The sequence below is a fragment of the Oenanthe melanoleuca genome, chromosome 3, assembly GCF_029582105.1.
Source record: "Oenanthe melanoleuca isolate GR-GAL-2019-014 chromosome 3, OMel1.0, whole genome shotgun sequence".
Taxonomy (NCBI): domain Eukaryota; kingdom Metazoa; phylum Chordata; class Aves; order Passeriformes; family Muscicapidae; genus Oenanthe; species Oenanthe melanoleuca.
The window spans coordinates 93,798,250-93,824,299 of NC_079336.1; the positions used below are offsets into that span (position 1 = coordinate 93,798,250).

General features: G+C 49.6%; 1 protein-coding gene across 1 annotated transcript in view; it reads left to right on the forward strand.

Moving 5' to 3' along the window:
- The window catches only part of GALNT14 (polypeptide N-acetylgalactosaminyltransferase 14), a 92,414-nt gene that overhangs the window by 61,982 nt on the left and 4,382 nt on the right, over nt 1-26,050 (forward strand). Inside the window, exons 6-13 of the mRNA XM_056488598.1 lie at nt 1,861-1,982; nt 6,294-6,381; nt 7,021-7,105; nt 8,508-8,611; nt 12,883-13,009; nt 15,488-15,580; nt 18,255-18,338; nt 19,491-19,635. Of these exons, the coding sequence (XP_056344573.1) occupies nt 1,861-1,982; nt 6,294-6,381; nt 7,021-7,105; nt 8,508-8,611; nt 12,883-13,009; nt 15,488-15,580; nt 18,255-18,338; nt 19,491-19,635 (848 nt within the window). The remainder of the gene's footprint in view (nt 1-1,860; nt 1,983-6,293; nt 6,382-7,020; nt 7,106-8,507; nt 8,612-12,882; nt 13,010-15,487; nt 15,581-18,254; nt 18,339-19,490; nt 19,636-26,050) is intronic.

Here is a 26,050-nt window from a genome sequence, read left to right on the forward strand (position 1 = left end):
ATGGATCTCCCCGCTCTCGCTGAAAAAGATGGGACTATTAAGATATCCAGTGAGGCTCAGCTGTAGCTTATTAGCCAGAAAATTAGAACAGGCAAAACAAAGCCCCGGGTCTTATTTGTAAAGATGTTTGCTCTAATGAAAAAGAGAAGATCTGCTCCTGCTGCTTCTGTGGGATTTTTTTTTTTTTTTTAATAATTAATTATATTTGAGAGATTAAGAAGGGCTATTTGGGGGATGAATGTATGTCCTACTGGGCTGCTTCTGGCAACCTTTTGAGACATCTTCCCATTCCCCATGGCCTGAATGTGTGTTTCAAATCCTGGTTTTCAGTATTAGGATAACTAAAAGAAGTTTTACAATGCTGCAAATCCAATGTGTGTCTCCAGGTCAGTATTGGGTTGAGTGGAGTGAGGAGTGGGGAAGGTTCTTTTCTCCATGGATTCTTTCTGCAGAGGGTTTCAGCTCTCCAGGTCTGGTGACAGGGTGGCATCAGGCCCCATGGGTGTAAGAGACATTCCAGCTTTGGCAGGAGATTAAGGAGATGTCCATAGACTTGCACCTCATCACCTTTCTCCCCTTTGTTATGGGGGTACGTGTGTGCTCATCTCCAGCAGCTGATAGACCTGCAGTTATTGGTGCTGTATAAATCAGTCAAAATGTGGGGACTCAACCTTACCTTGCTGAGTACATCACTTAAACTGTATCCCCCAGGGGCTGCCAGGATTTGGGAAGGGCAGGAGTGGGTGAAGAAGAACATACCTAGGCACAAGATCTTAGGAGTCACAGAGAGAGGTACAGGGACAAGTCTGCATTGCAGGAGGAGACCTTGGCAAGTGCTGGATGCTCCAGGCTTTGTTCAGATGTTCCCTCTTCTGCTCAGAGGCTGTTCCTTAGCCCCTTTCCCTTAGGGTATTTTAGTATGAAAATCAGTGACCTCCTGCATGCTCCCTGAAATTCTGTCTCTCTTTATCTGTCCATATATTCCCTTGTATTGCCACTTGTATTTCTCCTTCATAAAGAAGTTCTGCTCCCCTTGAATCACCTGTGTCTCCTCTTGTTCACCAACAAACCTTCTCCTTTCTTGGTTCCCTTGGATGCCATGGTTCCCTTGAGCATCCACTGCAGGCAGAAGTGTTGGAAAGCTGGTTAACCTGCATAAGTAGGAACAGGGCATCTTTAAGAGCAGTGATCTTGCCCACAAGTCTAGTGTGAAATCCATGTGTGCAGCTGCTTTCCATGACCTCCCTCTTTATTCATTTTTCTTTCTCACAAATGCGTGCAGCAATTCATTCCCATCTCCAAATGATTTCAAATTCGCCATCGTGGCCCTGATAAATCAAGCACCTTGAAAAGCCAACCCTCTTTCCTTGGTGGAAAATGTGTTCCCATTGAGCTGCAGATCAGCTCCCAGGGTGGGAGAGAGATCTGGGGATCACTGGGACACAGAAGGGGGTCACAGGAGGAAAACGTTAATAGTCTGGGAACAGCTTAATTCTGGCACAAGGTGTTCCCCCCCTCAACTCCTCTGCCTCACATCTGTGTTAGATTTGTTGCCTGCAGAGGGTCATGAAAGCATTTTGAGTCATGCTTTGCCCCAGAAGGTGACAGCAGAACTAATTGTACAAACTACATATTGGCAGAAATGCCATAAATCAGTAACCTTGGTGGAGCCATTTATTTCCTTGGGCATCTTAGGAAATGCTTGGCATACCTTGCAGCACTGGGAAGGAGACAGTGAACCTGGACCATGTTTTATCTGGGTGGGATTTAGGCAGGTTGAAACTGGAAGGAGGAGTGGAGGAGGATGGGGATCTCACCCAGCCATCTGGGCAGCAGCTGATATGGCACATCCCTGCACAGGTCTGATCCGGTCCCGAATCCGAGGGGCAGACGTGGCTACAGCAGGTGTCCTGACCTTCCTGGACAGTCACTGCGAGGTGAATAAGGACTGGCTGCTCCCTCTGCTGCAGAGGATCAAAGAGGTGAGTGCTGCTGAGAGACCAGAGTTCCCCTCAGGGGATGCATCCCCATGTTCCTCTCTTCCTCTCAGTGGGTGTGACCATCCAACCATAAACAACTGCATGCAAGCATCTAAGTAAGGGGTGCAGAGAAGCCTCTTGGGGCTCAAAGTGGCCTTTTCTGGGCTTCCTCCACCCAGCAGGCAGGTGGGGTGTCTGTGTGACTGGGGTGGGTGGGACGAGGTGTCTTCCAGGGCAGTGGGACTCTAACTGGCAAGTGCAGCTTGAGTGGTGCTAGGGGAATACGTGGGCAGTGCTCCAGCAGAGATTTTAATTAGGCTCATGTAAAATGCTCAGTGATGATGATTTAAGGGAGTGACGGCTCCTTGAATAGGGGCCGAATTTAATTTCATGCAAATTAAGCGCTAATAAATTGATTTAATAGGATTTAAATTCTGCTGATTTCAGAGCAGACAATGACATTCACCTTTCTCTGGCGGCGGCTCCCTTGCCAGACGTGCACACAGAGGTTGCTGGCGCCTTGTCACTCGAGTCAGGGGAGCTCTGTGCCCATGACCTGCTGGCAGCAGGGTGCAGGGATTGAAACCTTCAGCTCCAGTGCAGATGCACCATCCTTTCCCTTCACTGTGCCACACTCCTTCACCCTTGCTACACCTCTGGCTCCTGATGGCTAGTGTTAATTACTCAGCAATTTTAAAACTACTGAGTTGCATTGACATGAGGGCAGCTGAGGAGCAAGGGGAGGCTGAGGTGGTGGGTCAAGGATAAACCTGGCTGGCTGGTGTTCACAGTGCCCCTGACCTAAGGCATCCTGCTTTTCACACCTGCAGATGTGATGGCTGGGTGTGCATCCCCTCTGTGTGTCAGCAATGGGACCAGGGAAGGGGGGCACAGCACCAGGTCAGGTCCCTTCAGACACGGGTGAGGGCAGTCGGTGCTGGTGGCGTTTGTAGCACAGCCAGCACTGGAGAGGTCCCAACCTTGGTTTGCAGGCTGGGCCACAGAGCTGCTGATAGATGGTAATGTAATGAAAATGGTCTTTTCATATCATTGATCATGGCTCTGGGAGCCATGGGAACACGTGCTGTGATATCCCACTGGAGCCTCATAGCTGGCCTGTCCAGGGAGGGAGTCACTGCTAAACTTTACAGCATCACTTGTTCCTCTGGGCTTTTTGAAGGCAGGCATTCCTTGCTTTTTGCCAAAGCCCTGCTTGTACTTCAGTGAGGAGTATCCAGAGCAATTGCCTCTTTCCCAGGCAGAGCCTTTGATGTTTTTTGTCAGGAGAAGGGCAGCAAAGGCAGCAGGAAGGGGGCTGGCAGATCTGCTTTCCCACACTGCACAGGACAGTGCCCCATGTGCCACATCCATGGGGTAGGTGAGTGTGAATGCCACGTGCAGCATCACCGTAGGGTCTGAATGCAGCATCAGACACACACATCACCTCTGTGAACTCTCCTGGATTGAATCTTTCCCCAGCTGGAACTAAGGCAGCCTGTAAGCTTGTAGTGCTGCTCGTGCTGCCCTGACCTTGCCCAGGATCTTGCAGCCTCGGGCAGCAGGGGAGATGTACTACAAGGAGTGTTGAGGAACCTGCAAAGCCAGAGGGGTCCTGCTTGCCTGCTTTTTAACTGCTCACAGAAGCTGCAGGCTACGGGCAGAGTCCTCAGTCTCCTTCTTGCAGGCCCACGTACCCATCCTTGCCAGCAGTGTTAAAGTATTGATCAGTGAAGTGTATGAAATGTTACTGCTGCCACCTTCAGGCTGTGCTCTAGAGATGGGCTCCCTGTCCAGCTGCTCCATGAGGATCAGCTGCCTAGGAAGAGCATTTTCTCGCTCTGTTGCTCCCAGGAACAGTCTGTTTTGAGCTGATGTGGTTTAAGTTCCAAGCAAACGAGCAGTGAGTGCCTCAAAGCACACCCATCATTTTTGGCACCCTGCACTTTGCTTCTCTTATTTTCTCAGCCAGAGCAGCTATTACTGCCACTTTCCATGGTGGGAAGTGCCAGAGCCCATGTGTGCCACCATGAGCCCATGTGTGCCACCATGCACCCATGTGGAGGTGCTCCTCAGGCTCCACCTCCAGCTTTCTCAGCTGCTGATGGTTTTCCCTCTGAGGCTGATGCTCCCTGGTGGGTGTGGGCAGCAAGAGACCAGGATTTGGAAACAAGCAGGAGGAGCAAGTGTTGGAGTGTGGGGGAAAGAGAGAGGGTCTGGGGGATCTCAGCCCTGTGCCTATCTCAGGGAGCAGCAGTGATGCTCAGTATCTCACACCAGCACGTTTGCAAGTGCCTGGTTGAGAGTGTGGGCCTGGGCTCATAGTTTTACTTATGGAACAAACATCTCTAAAGCCATTAATGGTGCATTTCAACTGAGTAACTTTTCTAAAAATGTGATTATCCATCCCGAGGTGTTTTTACAGAATGACTCAACAAGCTCACCCCAAAACTGGTTTTGCAAGTGGCACTGGGATAAACCAATGAATGGTGACCCCTTACTCCCAGCTCAGATACCCCCCAGTCTGGTGCTTTCCTGGGAAAAAGAAGACACATGAGGGGCAGCCTAGCTAATCTTTGCCTAATCCTGCTGTGGAGCCAGAGGAGCAACTTTGGCCCTTTTTTATGTCCATTACAAGGACAGGACATAGAGGCTGAGAGCCACATGACAGCCAATGTCCTTCTCCAAGGCTGAAATGTATCTGTTATCTTCAGGACCATTTTCAGAGCTTTCTCCTGTTGGTTTAAATCCATACATTGGTGTGTTTGAGAAGTGCATTGCAGAAATGAATTCTCAGGTTTGCAAGAGAGAACTGAAGGTTTGGGTGTTGTTAATATTAACATACCCTGGTATGGGTGGGTATCAAAAAAACCCAGAAAGATGAAGCTGCCTATAATAAGATCTGGTGCTCAGCCCAAAATAAATCATAGCAACAGCACTGTGCTCTTGAGCATGCCGTGCTTTTCTTTTGAGGGTCAGAGAGACCTTCATGAAAGCTGAGTAAATATAAATGTTCCCAGGACATGGCAGAGAAAGTGAGGCAGGGAGAAGACAGCACTGCTCAAGGTTAGCAATTTGCAGTAGTGCACTCAGCCCAGATGTGAAGGGGATTTTCTTACAAGAAGTTGTGCCTTGCAATGAGTAGCAGTGGAATTGAAATTGGGGGTGAGTGTCAGCTGGCTGGAAGTGCTCACCTGTAAGATGCTTGAGGGGCAGGTTCTAAATGAGTGGATGCAATCCTTTCCCTGCAATGCTCAGCACACAAAGCAGATGCTTTGCTTAAAACCTTCCCCCTAGCCTCAGGCACTTAAAGGATGCTTGGCTGTGGCAGCTGAGCTGTGGCAGCCTGGGGGGCACTGCTCAGCAGCCACGGTGGATTTGGTGGGTTTGAAGGTCTCATCATGCTTGGATGTGGCTTTTGTTTCCCCTGTGCAGTACAGAGGTGCAGCAGACCTTGCCCTTTCTGTGAGATGTTTGACTCACAGAAAGGGATGGTGAGACCCCTGGCTTGACCCTGTTATGGAAATACCGAGTGTTTGTCATGCTCAATTGGAAAATCAGCTCTAGTCCAGCTCTCAGCTCATGGCCTTTGGTTACTTTTTCCTACAGCTGCATTTGAATACTTCTTTGTCAGGACTAATTTCTAAAACAAAGTCTTTCCCCAGTGAGAGAGCAAGCCCGAGTGTGCTCAGATGCTTTGCTTTGTATAGCTGTGAAAAACAATTTGATCTGGTGAGGGTAAAACCTTGAAGTTTGAGCTATAATTGGAGTTTGGGATTTTTGAAAAGAAAAAGGGAGATAAGAGACCAGTCAAAGCTGTCAGAGTCTCTTCCTCCTGTAGATATTTTTGTTCATAACTGTTTGTATAATCTCTTTGCCCATAACAAGATGTTAATTAAATCACCACCAACTATTTTGAATAAATCAGGTCTTTTTTTTTTAACCCTTTCACAACTTTGGCAAAACTAACTGTACTGCTAGAGTTTGTGCATTTAAAAAAATACCCATATTTAAGCAATTTGGCTGTGTTTTTCCTATGTCATTTCAATTGCCTGTTTGTCACTTGACTTCTAAAACCCTGCTAAAAGTATTTAAGGAAGGTGAAAGGGGAATATTTTGGTGAATTTGCAAAAGCCCAGCTGGGTGCCAAGTACAGGCACAGTCTGAGGACGAGGAGACTGTGAGGGGCACTTGTCCCTGGCAAAACTGAATGACACCAATGTTTCCAGCCACTTGGTGTCTCCAGGAGTTTGGAGTCCCTTGCCCAGTTTGCATGGTGCCATCTGAAGTCATGGATGTTTTTACTTTGCTTTGCAGGATCCCACCCGAGTGGTCAGTCCCATTATTGACATCATCAACCTGGACACTTTTGCCTACGTGGCAGCTTCCTCAGACCTCAGAGGAGGTAAGTCCCAGCTTTGTGCACGTCCTGTGGGCATCCATTCCATGGTGGGAATGTGCACTGGCCTTTGCATCACACCTGTGTCCCCTGCTGCCTCACCAAAAGCACATTAACACTGCTCAGTGCTCCTGCTGGCTGCTCTGCACACAGGTAGGTGTGGAGTGAGAAATGTGCTTGCTGCAGTGGATGAGATGGTCAGGCAGGGAAGAAGGGTCATGTCAAAGCCACCCTGGGCAGCACTGGAAGTGACAGCAGGAGATAGGAGATGTCTAGCCAGCAACTGGAGGATGCAAGTGTAGTGCTTATTAGTATGCCTGTGCTATTTGTAGCACACAGTCTCCATCAGAGCGTGCTTCTGTGTGCACAGGGGGACTAGGTTTCAGCAGCAGCTTTAATTCTGACTTTCCCTGCCTTTGGAGCACTTGACTTTGAAATTGTAATGCAATGTATTGTTTCTTGTTCATATGTAGTAGTAAAATCTGTTAGGCATTGGACTTTTCTCTCAAGAGCTGCATCTCTGTGGCTTAAGTAATTTGAAAGTGGGGAAAACGTTCCATCAAACACAGCTTCTGCAGCCTGCATTGCCTCCTAATCCATATCAATTTCTAATTTCCCTATGGCACTTCTCTACCCTGGTTTTAGGTTTTGACTGGAGTCTGCATTTCAAATGGGAGCAGCTTTCCCCAGAGCAGAAAGCCAAACGACTTGATCCCACCGAGCCCATTAAGTAAGTCAGGAGGGGGAAAAAGGCACTTGAGTAATGGGGCAGGACAGGCTTCTCGTGTGACCTCATGTGTGTCCCCATGCACCACAGCAGTATGCAGTCTCTTCCAGGACAGCTGTGAACTTCTAGTACCTCCAGCAAGCTCCTGGCTAGGTTTTGCAGTGCAGCTGCACCTTCCAGCACTGAAGCCTGAGAATGCCACCAAGATAGAAGGGGTGTATTTATGGTTACTGAGGTTTTGGTTGTGCTAAGGATTATGCTTAGGGAAAAAGCCCAGTGCTGTAGACAACTGCTTCTCTAGTTCAGCTACCACTTAAAAATAAGGCCACATGATAAGCTTGGTGTCTAGTCCAGCCTTCCCAGATCAGCAGTGCTCTTCTGGACCTCTCTGAAGACTCCTCAGAAATGGGGATGTGCAGGAGAGGGAGCAGAGCTGAATAGGAGAGGAGGTGCCATCTGTCCTCATGCCATGGGATGGAGGGGGTCCTTCCTTCTGCTGGAGATCTCTGCTGGAAACAAGCCTGGTGCTGGTGCCTGCAGCCCCAGCCAGATATGAGGCCCATGCCATGTCCATGAGGACACCAAGTGTTGGAGGAAGCTCAGGGTCTCAGAAGGCTCCCAGGGGAGAAAAGCACTGCTTCTCCTTAGGATGCTGCTATTAACAGGAGCTCTCACTGGCTTCCCCAAGGCTGGCCCTGCATTCCTTATCACTCTGCAATGTAGGGCACTGTGGAGATTAGCCTGGGCACAGCAGTCACCTCAGCTCCCCCCAAGCCTGTACTGAGGCATCCACACTGTCTCCAGTTGCATGGAGATGGGACTTGTGCCAGCAAACAGCGAGTCTCCTCAAGTTATCTTCTGGGTCTGCCCTCCCCTCCTCCACAGGCCTTCTCTGTGCAGTTTTCTTAGCTAATCCAAGGAAAGAAAAATAACCCTGGTTTGAAATAAAGATCACACAGCTAGTGATGGCTTTTAAAAAGCCCTTCTGAATTTGCTCTGCCTTCCTCTCCCCAGTAGAATGGTGCTCTTAATAGGCTGGCTCCAGGCAAAAAGCCCGTCTGAGTGAATAACCCCCGAGTGCTAAGTGCATTTTTGATGCTGAAGCCTACAATCAGGGCTGTCAACTTTGGGCTTGTAGGAGCTGTGCTGACGGGTGCATTAGCCAGTCATTAAGTGCCAGGCAATTTATGACTGACTGCAAAATGCCAAGGTGGCTGAAAGAAGGGCTCAGATGCATTTTGAGGTGGTTTGTCCTTTTCTGGGTGAGGAGGTGATACATGTACCTATCATACACCATTACATCCTGGTCATGGAAGAGAAGGCAAAGGGGAAGGGTTGCTTCTGTGCATCCAGGTGCTGCAGCAGTGCTTGAGAGTGTGTCCTCTTCTCCTTGTCCATTCTTCAGGACACCCATCATTGCTGGGGGGCTGTTTGTGATCGACAAGGCCTGGTTCAACCACCTGGGGAAGTATGACAGTGCCATGGACATCTGGGGTGGGGAGAACTTTGGTGAGTTGTTCTTCATCCTCCTGTGCCTTCCTGTATTGGCTTCCCTTTCTGAGTCATGCCAGATGGATACACGGTCATTGCAGATTTCTCTTTGAATGTTCTGGGTGGTTTCCTCATAGGTTCATAGGTTGTGAGATCTAGCAACTACAAATGATGGGAAGTGAGCAATTGTTGGTACTTGGGACTGCCTGCCTTCCTGCTTTGATTTTCTGGAGGTGAATACCTTCAACCAACACAGTTTTCAGCTTTGATGTTACCAACAGATGAGAGAACACCACGTGCACCCTCCTATTCCTTCCTGATCTTATTTTCTCCTCAATAAAACAAAGAGTATATCTTATTCTATTAATGACAACATTTCCAAGCTATAAACTGAGATATCAGTCCCTCCTTGAGTTTGCAGAGTACCTGAAACTCCATCAACATGCAGCAAACAGGTAGCAAAATACCAGAGCTGCTTATCCATTCCTGTATCCCTGGGTGGCTGAGTGCTGCCCAGCTCTGTGTGATACTCTCACTTTTCCTGCACCAAAAAAAAAGGGTTGAGCTGACCTCAATTCTGTCACCTCTGACCCTTACCATGTGACAAGAGAGACATAAATAAATCTCCTGCAAGCACACTTGAGAGGGCACATGAAAGAGGTAACAGCCTGTCCCTTGTCTCCTTGTCAAGCAGAGCTTGATCAGGCTGGGCTGTTCTCCCTTTGGAGTTGCAGTGATGCTGTGGATCAGAACAAGAGACTGTACCCACAAAAGAAGGGGGAGGCACTTGATGTCAGGCAGACAGGTCAGAACTGGCTTTAATAGCCTGCACCTCTGGAGAGTGGGGCTGGCCAGGAAGGAAGGCTCTTGTGTCTCAACAGACACAGCAGTGCTGTCAGTCATCTAAGGGAGCAGATGCTGCTGCCTTGCAGTAATCCATCCACAGCCTGGCACTGGTGTTTCCTTCACATGCCTTGTCCCTCTAGATATATTTTATTTATTTATATCTTGTTAAGCAGTAGGAGTCTCACTCTTTCATGCTTTCTCACTGTGGGCGGATATCTTGCCTCTGGACTGACCCGAAGCATCTGGGTGGGGTGGCTGTGAGGAAACCTGGAGGGAGTGGCAGCCCTCCCACTTCCCCTGCTGGATCAATAGCCCAAACAAAGCATTCAAGAAGGGAACTAGACAGGAGAAGAGCAGGAGAGGGACTGCCATGCTGTGCCTGACCTGCTGTCTGTCTGTGCTCATCATTCCTCTCTGACAGCAGCCAGCAGGAGCTGCTGCTGGGAGATGAGCAGTGACAGGACAGCCTGCTCGTGGGGAAAGCTCCATCCTGGCAGCTTGTCCCATGCCCTGTAACAGCAGGCATTGTGCTCCTTATGCCTGGTTATGGCCCATCCTGCAGTGGAGAGGTTTCCCTTACTGGTGCTGTGCCCCAGGGGCCTGGTACTGACCAAACATGCACTGGCAGTGCTGCAGGGTGTACCAGGGCCTCATGTGACAAAGGAAGGCAAAATCAAGGTTAACATTGCTTCCATAAAGTGCAGGTCTGCCTAGCAGCAGGGCAGGTCCCATCTTGCCCATTGCCCTGGGAGCAGAAGCATTGCTCATAGCTCCATCTCCTGCAGGTGCAGCAGTCCCATCTCTCCTTTGCACCCTGCTGGCCCTGGTCAGCTCTGGGCAGGGAATGGACAGCAAGAGCTGACCTGCTTGCTTCCAGCACTTGCAGTGAGCCATGCTCTTCCTGGTAGATTAGTCCTGAGGGGGTGCAGGACTCTGGTCCTGAGGGGCAGTACTGCTGCCTTTAGTATTACTGATGGGGCAGCTGGAGAGAACTGGAGGCTTCAGGCAGAACAAAAGTGAGCGTGTTTGGCATTGAAGGAGGACACCATAGGTGTTTTGCATCTTAAATTTACTGAATCCCCTGTAGATGGGTAATGGCAGGCAGGACTTGCAGGCCAGCAAGAAGTGCTGGGGGTATTTTGCAGAATGAAGGCCAAGTCCAGTGCACGCCAAAGTGTACTTCCCACACCCCTTTTGGGGGTCACTTGGGGGGCCATGTGCACTGGCAACATCTCTTGAGGATCAAGGGAAGCACACTGTTGGTTCCTGCTCCCCTGGCTCCTCTGAGCTGACCCTGTACCCTGCTTTAGTTGGTGCTTCAGTTTACCTTCCCTTGGGGCACTTAGCTCTTGGCTGCCTGTCCGGAGACCTTGGAAACTTGTGCTTTAATTGTTTCTGCTGTACCTGGAGCAGGCTCTGCAGGGTGCAAATAGCCTGAAACAGAGAGCTCAGACTCCTCAGCATCTCCTGTGCACTGTGTCCTCATTCCAGTTCCCAGTACATAAAGATGACCTCTTCATTAGGCTTTTAAAAAATCGAGCAAGGACTGAATGAAACTCTTTACCTTTTAGCACATCAGGGAGCTGCTCTCCTCCCAGGCCGAGCAGAAGGACCAGAGGAGGGAAGGCAGCTTGCAGTAGCCACGCTGTGCTCTGCAGCAGCTTGTCCCTGGTATAGGGTGCCCTTGTGACTGACACAGCAGTGCCAGCAGAGTGGCCAGTGCTGTGACACACAGACGAGTGACAGCAACAGCCACGTGCGAGGGGAGCCAAGAGCAGCAGCTTAGAGTGGCTGCATGCTGCCATAATCTCATTTCCCTGCAGCTGTGATTAAGGTTGCTCCCAATATAGCACCAGGACATGGCACAAGGGCACGTTTTATTGGCCTCTTAATACCCAGCACTGGGGAAAGTGGTGAGGCTCCAGCTGCTGTTGGCAGCTCCTGCACGTAAACACGGCAGTGAAGGGAAGGGGAGGGAATTTCTGGAAAGGAATACTGCTCCCTGCTGTGCCTTCCCAGCCCTGCCATTACTTGTCCCTGCTGCCAGGGCCAGCTGTTGGGGATGGGATCAAAGCTTTGAGTTTTGGACCCAGGCATCAAGGCAAGAAGGCTTTGCAGCTATGTCAGCCTCTCTTTTCCATCGGCTCAGAGGCAGGCAGATGTGCTGGGAGCAGGATGGGAGCAACATGAACCTGGCTCCCACCCCTGCAGCAGCTCAGGGCTGAGCCCTGTGTGCTCACAGGGCTTTGGAGGCTCCAGCTGGCCTTTGCTCCCTGAAGCTGTGAGCTGTTTTTGGAGGGATGGAAGCTTTGTGAGCGAGCAGTGTCTGTCCTTGGAGGAGTGCTTGTCTTGCCAGAATCTGACCTGGGCACAAGTCATCCTTGTACTGGTGTATATGGGGGGACTGCTGAGAGCACAAGCTGGCAAAGACAGTGGGTGTTCTCCTGTCTTAATTCTGTAGTTAAATGGAGGGGTGTGTGTGTGGAAAGGAATTATTAGTTTTGAAGCTGATACATGCTACATATAGCTCTGCACTGTCAACAGATGAGAAAATAGGATTCAAAGAGCTGCAGAAGCCTTTTCATTTTAATTTCATTTCTTTTCCACGCCGGTTCTGTCTGAGCATGACTGACTGACAGTAGAGCTGCAGATTCATAGCTTCATAAGCACCAGAACCAGATGGACCCATTAGATCAGGCATTCTGCTTACCCTTCCTACCTCATCCAGCTCCCTGCCAAGAGCTTTATAATTTCTGGTGTCAGTGGTGCCACAGCTCATTTTTCTTGAGAAATGCCCTGTGGGCCAGCCATAGTGTCTTGGAGACATTTCCCATACTGACTGCTCACCCAGATTTTTGGGATAATCCTTCCCACTGCTGACCTTTGCTTGTGTGAAGGTGTGTGCCTTACTTGACTGCAGCATTGGCACTCAAGGCCCAGAATACCTGGGCAGGGTAAGCTCCTGTCCATTTTGGGACAGGCAATGGATTCACAGCTCCCTATTCACTTTGCAGAGCCAGTGGTGGATTCATAAGGATAATGACAGCTGTAGTCATTAATGGACAGAATTCATAGCTTCTCCTGGTGAACTTGACAGCCCTTTGGAGGGAAGTGACTCTGAAACAGGCAGTTCAGGAGTAATAAGGAAGGCACAAAACTGGCAAGAGGATTCTGCAGTGGATGAAAAGGGACCTGCTTATGGTCTCATGCTCGCCATTGTGATAGCACCTGCTGTGCTAGAGGCAGGTTTCAAGTGCACTGACTTCAAACAGCTTGCAAAGAAGCTTTGAAATGCACTTTCAAGGCCCGTTGTGCCTAGGAAAGCCTGTCTGGTAAGTGATTTACCCCAGTTTAATGTTGCAGAGGATGAAGTAAGAACTAACACCAGGATTCAGACTGCTCTAGGACAGAAAGACAAAGTGCTGAAGCTGCTTCTCTTACAGAAATCTCTTTCCGTGTGTGGATGTGTGGGGGGAGCCTGGAAATCATCCCCTGCAGCCGTGTCGGGCACGTCTTTCGGAAGAAACATCCCTACGTCTTTCCAGAGGGAAATGCCAACACATACATTAAGTAAGTGGTTTGTACTTGCTTTGTTTTTTTGTGAAACAGCCTCATAGAGAGAGGGGGGAGTAGAGAAGACAGGCAGGAAAGTTTATTTGGAAAACTTTGAAATATCCTTGGGCACGAATTTCTTGAGCTGAAGAAATGTAAGTCAATACAACCGTCCCATAGGATTTCTCCAGTGTCGAGAATATGACAGAAATAGGACATTTATATGGTAGCTTTCATCAGCACAGAAATGGAGGGATGGCCCTAGCACATCCCTGAGCCCTGGCTGCAGGAACATCAAATGACTTAGACCTTGAGGTCATCAGAACACATTTATAGTGACCTGAAATCAGGCTGCCAGCAGCGTCTGTCCATAGCCAGTGACCTTAGCCAAAGGCTCAATGTGGCACAGCTGAACCAGAAAATTTGGTTCCCAGTGCCTCTCTGGGATGGGAGCCACGCAGCTTGCTGGAGTGGGTGGCTCTATCTCCAGGCTGGTGCTCTCTGCTGAGCAGTGGGCTGCACCTGGCTGGCATGGACACTGAAGGGACTGCCAGGGCATACCAGCTGAAGGACACCTCTGCTCACACACAGGAACACAGACTCAATCAGGTACTGAAAGGGCTGCCTGAAATGGGCTGAGATCCTGGAAACATCAGGCAAAGAAGGAGGAAATCTAGAAGTGGGACTAGGCATGGGCAGATGCTCAGAGCAGTGGGTGAGGCCAGGAAGGATTTCCTCCATTTTTAGAGTGTGAGGCAGAATGTTGTTGCTTAAGTGAATGACAGAGAAAAGCACTGGGGGCACTTACAGTAAATGCAGGGTTGTTTCTGAGCTAACCTGCAGCTGTGAGTGCTTACACACCAGGCTTTCCTTTTAGTGTGGGCTTCCCACTGTTAGAAAGAGCCAGCAGCATTTATGAAGACCCAGGTGTCTGCCACAGAGTTACTGCTGACCTGGGCTCTCTGCAGCTTCCTCAGCCTTTGCTTGAGACAAGGGGGAGTGCAAATTACACCTCTCACTAACACCTAATGTGTGATTTCCAGCCACCCAGTGCGTGGAGCAGGAAAGGGATGGCGGTGACGAGCACAGGGCATTGCTGGCATCAAGGAGCAGAGCACAAATTTAAGAATCACTAGGAGGGCTCTTGCTTTCAGTAGTGAAGCCAGACTACTTCAGAGGGGCCTGGGATGTGGCAAAATCTCTGTCAGAGTCGCTTCAAGGTGGCAGCTGCCTTGCATCACCTGCAGGAGGAGCCAGGGGAGCTCGGATGGGCACAGCTCTGACTCCCTGCCAGGCACAGGCTCTGGGGATGTCTGTGTCATGCCTGGGTGTGAGCCTTGGCACTTGTCCCCGAGTTTCTTGTAAACTCAAATGAGATCAGGAAGCCAAACAAAGGAGCCCTGCACATTAGGGAAGGTTAGGTACAGATATAGACACTGATTTAGTCATCTCTTGCACTTAGACTATTGCCTTAGAGAGAGAGAGAGGAGGAAGCCCATGAATCAGCAAGAACCGAGAATCAGTCTGGAGAAATGTACCTGTAGGCAACAGAAGCTGGGATGTTATTAACCTTAGAGTATCTATCAGCCTTAATGTTGCAATATATAGACCCAGAGAAGCAGCTCCTGGCAACCTGGTGCTCTCTAGCACTTCAGTTTAAATAGAGGTGTTAGCAAAAAATATCTCCACCTTTCTGCCAGCTACAGATAGTTTTTCCACAGAGCCCCTCCTTCAGTGTGAGAGACAGCTCAGACTCCAGTCTAGGGCTGGCTTTATGTGCAGAATAATCCTTTTCTGGGCACCTGGGGCGTGGCTGGATCCAGAGCCTGCCCACAGCACCTGCAGCTTATGATGTGGCAGCAAGAGCTTGGAGGCATTGGCCTGCCTTGGAGCAGGAGTGGGCAGGGATAGGCAGATAGGCATGGAGCAAGAAATTCATTTGCAATAAGGGTTAGAGCCATTTGAAGTCAACAGAAGATTTGCTGAGGTTCAGAAACCTTGTGTAGACACCTGGCACATGTGGGAGGCTGGCATTTATGCTGCAGCACCCTGGTGGGGTGGTTTCTCTTTAAGTTTTGAATGCTGAGGTTTGCCTCAATGAAATCCAGGAGTGCAAAGCAGGAGAGTCCATTCAGGATTGAAACAGAGGAAATATCTGCACATCTTTAGAAACTTTTCAGAGCTCCATCCCAGCCACTAAATAAAATTCCAGGCACTCCTGCCTTGGAGATGATGCTTAAGACAACCTGCAGTTGTGGATCTGGTGGGTGCAAAGCATCCAGCTCAGTTTGAAATGGTGAATTCTTCATGCAAGCTTTATGATGCCTGATGTGTTTGGTCCCTGGAGCAATGGGAAGGAAGGAGTACCTTCTCTAGTAGTAAGGGATAGGCTGGCTCAGAGGGGCTTGGGTGAGGACCAAGCTGAGGGTGGGAGGCTGGATCAGTGCATTTGGAAAGTGTCACTTTGGTTTGAGTGTGTGCTGTTGCCTCCCTCAGGAACACCAAGCGCACGGCGGAGGTGTGGATGGACGAGTTCAAGCAGTACTACTACGCTGCCCGGCCCGCAGCCCAGGGGAGGCCTTTGGGCAAGTAAGGATCTCCCAGTGCTGCCTGAGCCCTGCCTGTGCCCTGCCTGTGCTGCCTGAGCCCTGCCTGTGCTGCCTGTGCTTCCTGTGCCCTGCCTGTGCCCTACCAGTGCCCTGCCTGTGCTGCCTGTGCCCTGCCTGTGCCCTGCCTGTGCCCTGCCTGTCCTGCCTGAGCCCTGCCTGTGCTGCCTGTGCTGCCTGTGCCCTGCCTATGCCCTGCCTGAGCCCTGCCTGTGCTGCCTGTGCTGCCTGTGCCCTACCAGTGCCCTGCCTGTGCTGCCTATGCCCTGCCTGTGCTGCCTGAGCCCTGCCTGTGCCCTGCCTGTGCCCTGCCTGTGCCCTGCCTGAGCACTGACTGTGCCCTGCCTGAGCCCTGCCTGTGCCCTGCCTGTGCTGCCTGTGCCCTGCCTGAGCCCTGCCTGTGCTGCCTGTGCTGCCTGTGCCCTGCCTGTGCCCTGCCTGTGCTTCCTGTGCCCTGCCTCAGCCCTGCCTGTGCTGCCTGTGCCCTGCTTCCTGTGCCCTGCCTGTGCCCTGCCTGTGCCCTGATTGTGCCCTGTCTGAGCCCTGCCTGTGCCCTACCAGTGCCCTGCCTGTGCTGCCTATGCCCTGCCTGTGCTGCCTGTGCTGCCTGTGCCCTGCCTGTGTCCTGCCTGAGCCCTGCCTGTGCTGCCTGTGCTGCCTGTGCCCTACCAGTGCCCTGCCTGTGCTGCCTGTGCTGCCTGTGCTGCCTGTGCCCTGCCTGTGCCTGCCTGTGCCCTGCCTGAGCCCTGCCTCTGCCCTGCCTGTGCCCTGCCTCTGCCCTGCCTGTGCTACCTGTGCTGCCTATGCCCTGCCTGTGCTGCCTGTGCCCTGCCTGTGCACTGCCTGTGCCCTGCCTGTGCCCTGCCTGTGCTTCCTGTGCCCTGCCTGTGCCCTGCTTGTGCCCTGTCTGAGCTCTGTCTGAGCCCTGCCTTTGCCCTGCCTGAGCCCTGCCTGTGCTGCCTGTGCCCTGCCTGTGCTGCCTTTGCCCTGCCTGTGCCCTGCCTGTGCCCTGCCTGTGCTTCCTGTGCCCTGCCTCTGCCCTGCCTCTGCCCTGCCTGTGCTTCCTGTGCCCTGCCTGAGCCCTGCCTTTGCCCTGCCTGAGCACACACTGCCCTGCCTGAGCCCTGCCTGTGCTGCCTGTGCTGCCTGTGCCCTGCCTGTGCTTCCTGTGCCCTGCCTCTGCCCTGCCTGTGCTTCCTGTGCCCTGCCTGTGCTGCCTGTGCCCTGCCTGTGCTGCCTGTGCCCTGCCTGTGCCCTGTCTGAGCCCTGTCTGAGCCCTGCCTGTGCCCTGTCTGAGCCCTGCCTGTGCTTCCTGTGCCCTGCCTGTGCTGCCTGTGCTCTGCCTGTGCTTCCTGTGCTGCCTGTGCCCTGCCTGTGCTCTGCCTGTGCCCTGCCTGCTGCAGGGGGGTACTCACAGAGGTGTCCCCTTGCTGTGGAAACACACCTGCTTTGTTCCTGCAGTGACAGTAAGATAGTGATGGTAGGCACATGCTATAGCACTGAGGTGGATAAACAACCTGTTTAAATGCTGTGCTGGTTCATTCCAGTGAGTGAACCAGTCCCAGATGGGGGGAAACCCCCTCTGCCTCTGTCCTGTCCTTGGCATTACATAGAACTACTTCTGATCCCTGAGTGGAGTTTGGCAGGGAGAGCCCAGAGGTGTTGGTGGCAGCTGGCAGGAAGGAAAATCATCAAAGTTTTTGCCTTCTGATGCTTTATTGGGAGGCAGTGTTTGTGTGCAGGGAGTTTGCCGCTCATTCTGTGAAGAGTGAGAAATTACTCCCTGTCAGGAGGACTGTAAATATTTGTGTTATATTTCTCATTTTCACATGCTTCTCTTTGCCTTAGAAAGTTTCCTTCAGACTCCAGGGGGTTCTGAGTCCAAACTTGAATTCATTGTGACCACTCAAGTCCTGATGACTCCCCTGTTTCCACTGAATTAACATCCTCCTCCCATTCATAAGCATAGAATGAAGTAGCAGCTCTGTCCTCTGCTTAGTGTAGTAGGATATAGAGAAGCTGACCCTTTATGAAAAGGAGGTACTGGAGGGTTCTGACCATTCCATAAAAGCCAGCTCCTAACAGCTCCACAGGTGGAGGCTGGCCCAGGGAGAAGCTGGAGTTTTGGAAATGTTGCTGTACACCATGATCCCTCAGCAGAATTTTAGTCCTTATTAATAAAAGAAAAATGTATTTCACTGTGTGATCAACTTCTGCTGGCTTACCAGCATGTTTAGGTGCTCTTGCAAATCAAGGCTTCCTGTAGTCCTGTAAACCAAGAGTAACTTAAAAAAGCAAATAGCAGATTTTAATTTCCTAATATGTTACTATATTCAGGTAAGGGTTATTGCATAGTAGACAGCATACATTTTTTACTAATATATTTAAATGACTGTGCTCTTCCATGAACCTTTTCAGCTCCAGACTCCTTGTTAAAATGACAATATGCCATCATGCCACTTTACCAAGTGAGACCTCCAAAGAGACAGAGATCAAAACAACTGCTCGAGCCCATGCAGAGAGAAACCAGAGCTGCTGATGCTCTTGTGTTTGCTGTCTGTGCATTTCTGATGGGTTTCTCTCAGCCTCCCTTTTTGGTGTATTGGGTCTCACCTTCCTCATTTCCATTGTATCTCTGTGGTGTTTTCCTCCCACAGTGTCCAGAGCAGAGTGGAGCTACGGAAGAGGTTGAAATGCCACAGCTTCAAGTGGTACCTGGAAAACGTTTATCCCGAACTTCGGTACGGATGCGCGACCTCCACCCGCGCCCAGCAGGCCAGTGGGGTGCTCCATCCCTCCCTCCTGCCCCACAGAGCTTTCTGCTGCCCCAGAGACACAGGCACCCCCTCCCTTGGGCTTCACAGAAGGGCAGAGGGAATTTTGTGCTGGCTTTAAGCACAGCTTGCTCGCAGTGTGACACACGGCAGAGCTTTGGAGATCCTTGGAGGTCCCTTCAGCTCAGCATATTCTGTGATATCTGCCTCCTCTAAGCTCTTTGCTGCAGGGCTGGTGAGGGACAAAGCACCAGTTATTCCCATTTGCCCTCAGGAATTCCTTAGGTATCCTCCTGCCCGTGGTGTGGAACAAGTTGTGTAGGGAAATCAGAGAGTTTTTCTTACAAAGGTATCCCATGGCAGAAAATCCACCCTAGCCTCTGCTGGGGTGTTTTGATACTTAATGACTCCTGATTAGTAAACAAACAATAATTTCCTTTCACACTGTTCTGCAGCACTTAAGGCTTCTCTGTTGTGAAACCATTGACTCTAGGATTTTATGACTTGTATTCTAGCTCTGCCTTGCTTCTAGCCCAACGCTTTGCTAAATACTATTCCTTTTGCACAGGTAATCTTTTAGTTACCAATTTACTCCAGAAACCATTGCATTCATTCCCCTAGTCCCTGTCAGGAGCCATCCTCAGAAAGGATGGTAGAGTTCTAGAGATACCTTCAGGTACCTGCTGGTGCAATAGCTGAGTGCAGAATCACTGTGTGAAAATGATAATTTACGATTTATAGCCATTTTCTTCCTTTTTTGTTTTTTTGCTATGTGTGCTATTGCACAGCAGCATTCACAGGTAGTGCCAGGGCTCTGTGACAGTTTGTTATAAAGTTCCCCTCTCCTGTAAGCTGAAGGCTGACCTTCAACCTGCTCACAGCCTACTCCTGGCTCCTGTTTGCCTTGTGCAGTTATTTATTTTTTCCTCTTATAAAGGTCAGCCATCCATCTCTGAGAGCTACTTGTGCACGTCCTGTCCACGTGCTGCTCTCAGTGCTTCAGTATTGTGGTAGATGTTGCCACCCCTCATTTTGTGTAGGTGAAATGGTGCAGCCTTACCCCCCTGAGCCTCCCTGTGCATGGGGCAGTATGATGTTGTTCTCATGCTGTTCCCACAGGATTCCTGAGGAATCGCTCTATCAGACTGGAATCATCAGGCAAAGGCAGAGCTGCCTGGAGTCACACAAGTCTGAAGACCAAGAGCTCCCCATCCTGAGCTTAAATCCCTGTAACAGCAGCAAAGGCACAGTACCAAAGGCACAGGTAAGATGTGTTGTGTATCCCCGTGATGCTGGATGGGAAGAAGCCGTGGGCACAGCTTCAAGATGATTTCTTCAGGTTGCTGAAGCTCTGCTGGAGGATTTACCCATTCTGCCAGTGTCTTTCCTTAGGCAGCATGTTGTTATACCCTGGTGACTCCACCTGACCTTGGGCAGCAGCAGGGACTGGTGCAGGGGCCACAGGACAGCATGTCCCACTCATCTCCGTGGGAGCCTGAGCTCTTCCACTGCCCAGGAACACCACGTGCTGCTCATCTGCACAGATCAATGGCAAAGAGAATTATAACTTCCTCTCATCTCTCAGCCTTTTTTCTCTCAAAATGGACTGAGTTGCAGTGGCATTTGTAACTTCATAGTCTGCATTCTCTCAGTATTGGATTGCCCATTAAACTAGCGAGAATTTAATGAGGATGATCTCAGTTTTTTCAGTCTCACTGAGATGAGAAAAAGCTGTATGAATTGATGTTCTCAAAAGCACAGCCTAGGAGATGCTTGAGCCAAGAGCAGGCACATGTGCCTTGCAGCAGAGTTTCTGGAGCAAGACCCTGAAGATACACACAGCTTCAAAACCCACCTTTGCTTCAGGCCCCCTTTGTGATTTTGGGCATGTCAGTGAGTTCAGAGCCGCCATCTATAAAAGAGGGAGGATAACAATCCCTTGCTTCTCCACAGTTGCCATCAAGTCATTAAGTAGGAAATGGTGTGGTGTGCTGGCTTCCCCCTGACTGTACATCCTTAACCCTCATGGTTATATATTCAAACTGGGTAGCTGTGCATATAAAAGGCCCAGGCTTGGGGAGACTGCTTAAAATATCCCTGATCTGTGTGTGCAAACAAAGCATGTCATTATGTGCATCTCTTTCAAATGCAGTTGCATGCCTGTCTGTAGGCAGGAAATTAATGTCTGTTTCACAGCATGGCAAAATCAACAATGACTACTTGAATATTAGTTCAGAAAATGTAGTTAATAAAATTGCTAGTGCCACACAGTAACAGTTCTTACTGGTTTCCATGTTCCAGAATTGTTTTTCTTTTTTTCTACTGCTACATGGACTTTTCAAACAAACAGCAAGCTGATGAGAGCAGGTCATCATGTTTTTTTCTCTGCAGAAGAAAGGAAAAGTGTTCTAATGACAATGGCAACTTCCAATGAATTGGCTGTTTTTAAAAAAGAAAATCTGGGAAAATCAGAATGAAAAATGCTGCTGCAAGTTCGTGTTTCAAAATGAAATGGTATTGGTCTTTCTGAAATACCAATTTGATGTGGTATTTTAAAATGAGAAATGTCGTGCCAGCAAGTTGGATTGTTTCATTCCCACCAAACACATTTTGTTTTGACATTTCTGTGCAGTAAATTTTTGGAATTTTTCACACCACAAACTTTTCATCTTCCTGTTCTGATTCTGCAGCAGTTTGGAATAGGTCAACACATCCCACTGGATGGCAACTCCATTTCTTGTGCACATCCAGGACTAACTCTGCAAAGGAACAGAAAAATGCAGTACAGATTGCAGAATGGCTGCACTCAGTACACAGCAGGAATAGAGAAAAGCCTTTCCTTTTTATCTTTCTCTGTCATCCTAGATTGGTTCTTCATTACTTCTACCCATGGAGAATAGTTCAGACTAAAGCAGGATATTTAAATTTGTATTGTGAATAGAAACTTATATTTTAATGACTCAGTTGCCCCAAGATCACCTAAACTTGTGGATGACATGGTTGTTACAGTCACCAGGCTGTGTAGGATTGATTATGCAGCAGTCCTGAATGCTGCTTGGTTTTGCATTTGATATACCAGAAAAGGGCAATAATCTTCACTTTTAACATGCTGAAGTCACGTCTTGTTTGCCCTAAGCTTCATTTTGTGAAAAATAGGCTTAGCTAAATCAAAACTGTGCTTTCTTGACATTCAGTAAGTACTGTGGAAATATCCTGGCTGTCCAAATTCTTTATTATCCCTATTATAGTAACAGTAATTTGGTTGCTTTTATTGCCTTCTGTAGCTGTCTCCCTGCTGGGCTGCCCCAGCCCTTTACCAACATTACATGCATGAAGTAGCTCTTTGTTTTAGGTTTTTCTGCCTGTAGTGTAGGGGAAGGGTGTTGTGAGACCTCTGGCTACATCCATAGTTTGGGTAAATTGAGACAAGTACTCAGTGGTGAAATCAGACTTACACCCTTAGCAGGTCTCAAAAATCCTCCCTGATGGTGTCTGGTGTTGATCCTGAATTACTGAAGGGAACACTGAGGCACAAGAAGACCCTTCACCTTTGTGTAGGAGAGTTCTGTCTTCTCATCCTGGGGATCCACGTGGCCCTTTCCTCTCCAGAGGGCCTGGCAGCAGTCAGGGTGGGCTCTGTCCCCTGAGGTGGCTCTCAGAGGGGTCTCAAGGTGGTTGAGGTCCCCAGAATGGCTGTCAGGGGGTCCTGAGTTAGTGATGGGCAGAGATGTTTGTGCAGTGCCCATCCCCAGGGCTCAGCAGGCTCTGCCTGTGCTCCTGCCCACTGGAGCCTCAGCACTCCATGCCTTCTTGCATCTCATTTGCTAAATGAACAGATTGATTTAGTTTTTCATGAGAGAAATGCATCTGAGGGAAAATAATTGATCATAATTTTGTCCTCATCTATCTAATGAAGATGTGAGTAGGTTTTTTTTCCAAACCAAGTGTCAGTTGGTATTAGTTCATAGAGTTTGGAAAAGACATCTGACTGGGATTTATTTAAGTCATTAGCAGCTTCAGGAAACCTGACATACTTCAGATAAAAAATCTGAAGATGCTTTGACCTGGATATAACACAAGTGTAAGCAGTTGCTGCAAGAGGAATGTAAAGCTCAGGCATCTTTTAGACAAGTGAGGAAACAGTGGGAAGGCTGCAGCATCCATTTCCTGGGCCTGTACCCCAAAATACCTGGGGTTTGCAGCTGAGTGGTTGCCATTGCATTTGAGTGGCATGACCTTGACTTTTCCTGGGAAGGAAAGGCAGTGTGATGATCTTCCTGGCATGGCTTTGTGCTCATCCCAGTTGGCTTGAGGTCCTCTCTGTGCTGACTAGATCTGCACTTTTTTTGGAGAGCATTCAGCCTCTGTCCAAACTAAGTGACCCTCCTGAGACATCTCTACCATGAACATTCTCTTGTGACCTTCCTCCCTCAAAGCCCTTTGTTCTTCTCCTCCATGGGCATGACCTGGCCCGGCTGTAGGCTGGCTGGAGCTGTAGGAGCCAGGCTGAGCAAGCAGAGCAGAGGGGCAGCAGTGTCCCCTCTGCACCCAGGCTGTCCTGGCACCCCATGTATTTTGCTTTGCCTCTCTGAGATGTGTGGAAGTGCCAGTTTATCCCATGTTGATGAGAGCAGCGCTTTGGTGTCCTGAGGTGCCTCGTGCAGTCACGTGCCTTGGGAAGCCTTCCCTGGGATTTTAAGGAGATAATTGGATAATTAGATTGTTCCACCTTCTTCAGAAGCACTTTTCCCTAGCTACCACCCCTGCTTTAGGGTAGAGCTGCCCTCTGGCTTGGCAGCAGAGGCCTTGCTGTCACGGAACGCTGGGCTCCCATGGGACTGCTCCTTCCCTTGCTCCATCTGCCAGCCAGGCTATGCCAAGCCAAAGGTTACTCTTGAAAGTAATTTCCTCAGTTCACAGTAGTGCTGAGTAACAGTGACAGGTGCCAGCTCAGATGATGCTGAAGCCTAGAGAGACAGTCACAAGCCTCAGATGAGGGGGTTGGTGTTATCAGAGCTTTGGGGGAAGGGGTTGCTGGTTGTGCTGTGCAGCTGGTAGCTCTCTTCTCCTGGCTCCACCACCCCTCCATCTTTGCCTTCAAAAAGACAGGAACTCTTGAGGTGGGTTTTACCTCATGTGTCTGTTTTCCTTTGGTTCTGGGTCAGCTCCAAACCCTGATGGCATCTCCTCAGGCAAGTCTGCAGCCCTGAAGCCATGTTGACTCCTTGCAGGGCTCCTTAGGAGTACCCTGGGCTGCCCCATCCACCACAACCTCTGTGGTGCAGAGCTCTGCTGCTGTTCCTGCTGTGCCAAGGATTAGGAGGTAACCTAGTTCCTCATGGGGAAAAAGATAAATAATCCTAACTCATAAAAATAAGGGAAGAGAAGGGGTAAGATAAAAATTCGTGTGGCCATGGGCATGTATTTTAACTTGAAGTCCTTCATGGATTCTGTGGTGTTCAGCTGACTTCCCTCCTCCTCTTCCCCCTTCAAATTTCTTTAATTTCTGCATAATTTTCTTTGGCTTTCATCTAGGGCTGAAAGGGAAGAAGACATGATTAGAGCTGGATAAAACATTTTTAACAGGACTGGCTTCCATAAAAAGCCATTCTGCCAAGATAGATGAGCTGTGTGAAAATCTGTCAGCTGAGATAAAGACAGTGGAAGGACAGCCTGGGGGCAGGAGAGTAGGATCCAGTGTCAGCTGTGGAGCTGATGCACACATCCAACTCTGGAGCCCTCACTTGTTATGATGAATGTCAGCTTAGGGAAAATGGTTACCACCACCCTTCCTACCCCATGGTCCACTGCTGGATGAGAGGCTGGCCCTGCCTTGAGAGGATGTGAATGTTGTGAAGGTTTGAACATAGCCTGGTCTGGAAAAAAAAATCATGGAGACCCTCTGGTAGGAGCAGACTTCCATGAGATAATCTCAGTGAAGCAAGAAGGTTAAGATGTCAAAACAAACAAAAAAAGTCTGATGGCCCGAGTTAGTTGGAGAATTCAACATATACACAAGTTACAGGATTAGCAGGCTGCTGCTGAGGAGCCTCATGGGTGCAGCTTCATCCTGCTGAGGAGCCTCATGGGTGCAGCTTCATCCCTGTCCTGAACTAAAATGACAAACAATGGGTTAAATATGTAAAGCAGGTTTTCTAAGCAGCTTGTAGCAGCATGGGTGCCAGGAACAGATGTTGGAGCTTGCCCCATAGGGTTTGGTTCTTCACAGAAGCTGGACTAATTTGGCACCTGATTTCCCAGGCTGGTGGTTTACACAGCAGCTGACAGCGTGCGTGGTTGGGATGTCTGGAACGTGTTCAGTGTAGGATCAGGTAAAGCCTGCTCCACATGACAAAGAGAAGTAATTGCCAGAAGCCCCTTTGGGTGTGGATTACAGCTTTGAAAATGAATGCTTGTAATGTACCCAGCTCCTGGGCAGCTCTTGCTGAGGAGCCTGTGGGCAGGCTGTTCAGAAAGCCAGCTTTGATTTCCATGAGCTGGTGGGGAGTAGTGGGCTAAGAAGCACAGAGTGTGAGGATCACAGTGTGAAGTCCTTGTGGAGCTGGGTCTGCTGTGCAAAAGTGTGTTTTCCCTTCCAGGTGGCTAAGAACCTGAATGAAAGTGGGATTTATATTCCCAGGAGTTAAATGCCTGTAGCTGTCTGTTTTGAAGTGGAGGAGAGGAGTTAGAGCTGCTGACGGTGACAAATACCAAAGGACTGGAAGTGTTTCCCTGCTCTAATAACTCATGCTAATGCAACCCAAAACCTCCACCATTCAAAGTCAGGGGAGCTGCAGGCATCCTAGCTCTGAGAGTAGGGCAGCCATTCTTCACATTCCCCTCCAGCACTCAGAAAGGGTTGAAGTCTCCCAGGAGCCCCATTTTTCCAGCCCCAGCCTAACAGCCATATGTTTGAGCACTGCCTTCCCCTCCACTGCCAACACTGCTGCTCACATCACTTCTCACAGAGCTCAGACTCCTCCACAGCTGAGTTCCCAACTGTTCTGCTTCCTCTTTGCACCTTTTCTTTCACAGCAGGTTCAGAGTTTTCATGGCCTCTAACCTGTCAATGCATCTGCCGTGGCTCCTGGGGTCTCTTGTGGGAACCCTTTTGCTCCCTGGCCTTGCTCTCTCTGGCAGGGTTATTGCACTCTGATACTGAAGCCAGCCTGCTGTTGGTCTTCCAGCCCTGCTCACCTGCCCTGCCATGGCTCAGAAACCTGCTTTCCATCTTTTCCTGCTGCTGCTGCTCAGAGCCATTTACACAGCAGGAGTTGATCCTGCTTTGCATCCTGGTTGAGAGCCCTTGGAAAACCCTTCCAGCCCCTCTCTTTCTAATTTCAAAGTTGATGCTCACACAAAGTTACAAGCAAAATACCTGTTCCATAAGTCCCTCTCCAGGGTTATGTGAAAGCATGGTTTGTGGTTTTCCTCTTGTCTGCTTGTGCACACACACGAAAAACAGGGAGACAGACATTCCTTGGCTGGGATCCTCTCAGGAGGAGCTCTTGGGTAATAGAGGCACAGATAAGTGATAGAAAATATTCAGCTGGAATAAATGTTAGAGTAAACTTCTGTGCAACACTCCTGGACTGAGCAGTGTGTCTGTACATCCATGGTGCTTTGTCCAGCACTTTTGGAAATCCTCGTCCGACTGTCAGCTGCTCCTCTTTTTCTCC